At 43.5% G+C, this 5,466-nt stretch overlaps 1 protein-coding gene across 1 annotated transcript in view; it reads right to left on the bottom strand.

Moving 5' to 3' along the window:
* Nucleotides 1-3,145: 3,145 nt before the first annotated feature.
* LOC108975198 (probable nuclear hormone receptor HR38) overlaps nt 3,146-5,466 on the bottom strand; it is an 83,176-nt gene continuing 80,855 nt past the window's right edge. The window contains exon 3 of the mRNA XM_018943539.1: nt 3,146-3,549. Within this exon, the coding sequence (XP_018799084.1) occupies nt 3,146-3,549 (404 nt within the window). The remainder of the gene's footprint in view (nt 3,550-5,466) is intronic.

The following is a 5,466-nucleotide window of genomic DNA, read 5'->3' as shown; positions in this document are numbered from 1 at the left end:
AAGTGAAACAGTAAATTTTTTAGTGAAATTTAGTTGAGAGAAACTTATAATAAATTAAGCAACTTATTACACAGAGTGCATTGTTAGCGTAGATCTAGGAAAAAAATACAAAACAGAATTTCTTATACTTCTTAGACGGGTTAGTAGACTTTGGTATGAGAATAATTGTTGCAATTTTCCAGTTTTGTGGATAAATTCCGTCCGTTAATATTTTGTTGTATGGATTGATTAATCGTAAATTAAGCGGTGGAGGCAAGATTTTTATTATATCGTATGAAATTCTATCTGCGCCAGGAGTTTTACCTGACAGAACAGATATGTACTGTACTTTCGAATTTTAGATAAGTGATCTCTAATTCTATTATTTTAGCTGGTGAGTTAAGCTGATTGTAGCTGCGACTCAGAGTTTCATATTTTTTATCTATAAAAGCGGCACTAAAGTTCCCGTCGCTAGAATATGTAGACCAAGTGGAAGCAAACTGTTCAGCTATCGCCTTGGGATCGAATATTGGACCGGTTGGGCTATTAACAGAATTTATTTTGACTTGGGAAGTTGAGCCAGTTAGCATTTTAATGTCCSACCAAATCTTTTTAGGATTAGAACTGGGATTTATTTCTGTGGTAAGTTTTTCGAAGCACATTCGTTTTGCTACTTTAGTTCTCTTACGAAAAATATCATTTGCTTTCTTCTATAAAATCAGGTTGGGTTCTGTTCTGGAACGCTCGTATTGTCTCCAGTTATGCTGTTTTAAATTCCTTAAGCTCTTCAACTCCTTTGACCAGTAAGCAACTACTTTTTTATTGAGTTTAGAAATAGTTTGCGGAATTGAAAGGTGCGCTGCAGACTTTAATATTTTGGTGATATTAGCCGCCTCCTTATTGACATATGGGAGATACAGGGGTTTGATCGCAAAACAGAATTGCCTTTTGCGTATACTTGGACCAGTCTGTTTTACCTGTCAGGAACTTTGGTTTAGAAAAGGCCTTTGCAGAGGATGACGTTGCAATTGCAGTTACTGTTGGGTAGTGGTCACTATCACACAAACTATCAAGAGTGCAGCTATTCACTTTTGATCACTCTTGATAGAGCAAATAGATAGGTCGATGTGCGTAAACRAATTATGAGTTGAAAAATGAGTCGGGGCATTATCGTTCAATACGGCAAACTTCTCTGTAAGAACTAAGTTTTCCAGAATTAATCCTCTTTGGTTCGTTCCGGGGAGCCCCATAATGGGGAGCACGAATTCATATCTCCAACCAGGATTGCGGGATTTCTGAAGCTCAGTAAGCGTGAAATTTTGTTGTGGGGGAATATACAAGCAAATAAACGTAAATTTAAATTCTATGGATAACTGAATGGCTAAAGAAGCTATATTTGAATGGATTTCGAGGAATTTATGTGGAAATTTAAGAAATAGAAATAAAATTTTATTTASAGCAAAATGGGTTTCTTGTAAGGCAATGAAGTGTGGTGAGATATCTTCAATGAGGATTTCAAGTTCAGTGTAGTTGTTGTAGAAGCCCTTTATATTCCATTGAAGTATATTGAACATATAGCAAATAGGACAAAGAAGAATGGATTAGATTTCTTCATCGTCGAAAGTTGGCATAATCTGGTCATGGTCTGGGTGACTATGTGTTGAGTAATTAATGAGTTGGTTTGTGAGTTGTTGGTAAAATTATTTGAAGTGTGGTGCGATTGTAGTTCGCTGATAAATGAATGAGTGGAGTTAGTAGCTTGAGGTGTGGAATTATTAGCAAAGCTGTTGCTGTGGGAGGAAGAGTTGAGAGAAACAAATGGAAGAGATTGAGAGTTTACTGAATTTATTGTGTTACTTCAGTAGCGCGAATCTCAAGGTAGACAGMYGTATATRCAAATTGCATTCTGCCCTACATCGCTACATACAAAAACCGGTTTTCGCTAACTAACAAGTGACAAGCAATCGCAAGTTATAAACAAACGCTCAACCAAAAGGAAAGATAAAGTAAAATAACARAAACAATACACGTAAAACAACACAAATAACCATTGGTGGACATACAAAATGTTTGACCCAGCTCCAAATATAAATGAATCCAAATTCCTAATCATAACTAAAACGGACAGTGAATCTTTCAATGGACTATCTCCATTTATCATTAAAAAAAATTACAGACTACACATGTGATTGCATGCATGTTTGTTATTACACCTTTTAATAGTATGCCCTAAGAGTTCGCATGATTTACATCTCATTGGATTAGGAAAATATGGTCTTACACGCGCTSAGCGCCATGGAACCTCCACTTTACTAGATAGTTCATATAAATCAAATGTAAGAAGGGTAACGCCGGTGTGAACTAAGGTATTGTCCACCTTCTTTTTGAATGTATAGGTTAACGCAACATACGCCGAAATTAGCTTGCATAGCTTTTACAAATAACCAACCACTAAAAGCTTAYGTAAGCATGCGACTCGGACAGCGGTCGCTATCCCACGGTTAAACGACACCACACGCGYATCCAGAGTAAAGGACGATACAGCGCCGCCGTTACTTGAGAACGTCAGTGCTGCTTTTCAACAACAACAACGACTTCAATGCACCTGTACGTGCAACGTGACTTGCTAGCATAAATTACGCGTAAGAAGATTTTTGTATTTAATTCTAAGTTCTCGCGGCAACTCACCTTTGTCGTATTAAGAAGCGGGAAAACTTAGCGACGACTGGCGAAACGCATATGCGCACGGATCGAATCAAWAAAGACCTGGGCGCCGCCGCCAGTCCCTTTTGTTGATCATGTTTGGTGTCCTCGTGTGAGGTGTGAAAAGTGTGGTGTGGATGATGGGATGATGTGTTTAGTGTAGTGGGTGTAGTGTGGAATGAAACGATGTTGTGTGGAGTATGGTGTATATGTGTGGGGTGTAGCAATTTATATTTGGAGGGGGGTCCGGTCCTCATTTAGCCATCCCGTCCTCCCTAAACGACTGTTTAGCCTAAAAAGCGCTGAAGCTGTTGCAGCGTTGCCACAACGCTGCTCAGCCCCGTAGACCGACGAGGTGGTGGTCGAGGCTGCCGACGCCGCAACAAGGTTCCGCTTCGCTGAGGTACGCCACGAGCTGCGGATTGGAATCGGGGTATGCGGCCGCGATGGATGGGTGGCCGATTTACTTCGCGTGCCGAGCTGCGATGGAACAGCGTGTGGTGCGGCCTGTGGCATAATTGGCACAGCCCTCGTGACTCACACTCCGGAGTCGTATGCGTAGGTGGCAGGCAATTGTGTCAATGCCCGTGTGCCTGGGCCTAGGCGATGTGGGCGCCGACAGATGGGGCACCTTAGGGTCTAAGACGTCCGTGATTGGCGTGGTGGTGGTCGAGTGCCACCACGAGGTGCGGATGGAAGGACCGCTGCTGGCGCGGTTGCCGGTACAGGTGCCGGCGTTGTTGTAACCACAGTTGCCGGCGTTGTTGCAACCACAGYTCGGRGCGCTGGTGTAGGCCCGGTGCGTGGCGCATTVRTAGCCCGMGCGGTTGGCGTGGTTGTGACTGGCGTATCTACTTCCATAGTAATCTGTATMGAAAAGATTGBTGATTATTAATCTRTCATACAATGAGATATGGGCCATCGTGCCACGATGTGTGGCATGAATGGGTCGTCGTATTGAACGATCGTTTTGTAAATATTCTTGACTAGTTGATACGGCGTGTTAATTCGAACGGTTGTTACGGGAGTGTTTTTCGTTTTAGAGTTAGATTTAAAGATTTTATTATATCGCGATTTTATCGGTTTCGTTTTTGCGGTTTTCGGATTCGCGGTCGTCGGTCGTCGGTGGTTGGTAAAAAGCATAGCTTCACGAGCGGTCTGGTTAGTTTTGCGTTTTGCGTACGGAGAGCCACGACTCGTATGTGACCGTCGGAGCCATAATGTAGCTTTTCTATGCGGCCAAGCCGTCACTCGGTAGGGGGTAGACAATCATCATGAATGAGGGCACAGTCTCCAAGTTTAGGCGCTTGTTCAGGAGTTTTCCGGCAGTATCTTTTGTGGAGATCCTTTATGTATTCGTCCTTCCATCGATTTAATAGAGATAGCGACCCCACGCCTGGCTCAGGAATGGACAGCATGGGGGCTCCTTTTAGAAAATGCCCTGGAGTTAAGGCAGTAAAATCTGACGGTTCTTGCGAGAGTGCTGTGAGTGGCCGTGAATTGAGAACGGCTTCAATTCTATTTAATAACGTCGTGAACTCTTCGTAATTGAATTTATAATTTCCAGCTACCCGTTTGAAATGGGATTTGAAGCTTTTTACAGCTGATTCCCATAAACCGCCCATAAGAGAAGCGCTTGGGGGTATAAATTGCCAATTGATACCTTGAGGGGCGTGCTTTTGTACGATGTCGGGTGACACTTGCTTAAGGAAATCCACAAATTGCTTTTCTGTGGCTCGTTGAGCTCCAATAAAGGTTTTGCCATTATCGCTCATGATCTTTTATGGGTAGCCACGTCGAGCGACGAAGCGAGCAAATGCCGCGAGAAAAGCCTCCGCCGTCAGATTACTACATAGCTCAAGGTGTACTGCCTTTGTCGTGGAACATACAAAAGCAGCCACATAGCCTTTCATGAAAGTGGGAGACCTTAGCATAGACGCCTTTACCTGGAAAGGCCCAGCAAAATCAGCACCTGTTGTGGTGAAAGGCAGAGCGAAATTGCAGCGTTCCGGTGGAAGCCATAATCTGCGTTCGCATTTTCTGTTTGTGCATAGTACAAATCTTGCACGTGAAGATGCACTTCTAGATTTGCGGCTTAAGACGGGGGCTATAATACTCTTGGCGTACCATATGTTGCATGAGGCGATGTTCGGCGTGTAKCATTAAGATGTGGATGTAGTTGAGGAATAATGTGGCAAATGGTGACTTCTCGGGAATTATTATTGGGTGGCGTTCATTGTAAGTTAGGCTCGAATTAGCAAGCCGACCATTGGCACGAAGCAGACCTTTCGTGTCCAGGACTGGGTTTAGAACTAAGAGTGAGTTCTTTTTGTCTATCGGCTTCGATTCTCTCAGTAGTGATATACCGCGGTTGAAGTAGCGCGCTTGCGTATATGCGATTAGTGCGACCTTTGCTTTTTGTAACTCTAGGTGCGTTCCTGTGTTGCATGGGAAATTATGTGATCCCTTGACTTTGCTTTTGAGCTGTTCTATARATTTGAACATATAAGCAACTACTCTGAGAGCTCTTGGAAACGATGAAAATCGTTCAAGGATGTCGGTATCATTCAATGGCGATTTTTCGCCCTTCTGGGGCGATAATGTTGCGCATGGGGGATTGTGGCCAAGAATCCGGAGATTCTATCAACCATCGGGGGCCATTCCACCAGAGGGTGGTAGTGGCAAGGTGCAGTGGCTTGCACCCTCTTGTACCTAGATCGCCGGGATTGTCAGCACTGGCTACGTGACGCCATGTGGCTGATCCCACTAGGTCAAGTATTTGAG

Source organism: Bactrocera latifrons, unplaced genomic scaffold, assembly GCF_001853355.1.
Source record: "Bactrocera latifrons isolate USDA-ARS-PBARC rearing strain unplaced genomic scaffold, ASM185335v1 scaffold_626, whole genome shotgun sequence".
Taxonomy (NCBI): Eukaryota; Metazoa; Arthropoda; class Insecta; order Diptera; family Tephritidae; genus Bactrocera; species Bactrocera latifrons.
This window is presented reverse-complemented; position numbering and strand designations above follow the sequence as displayed.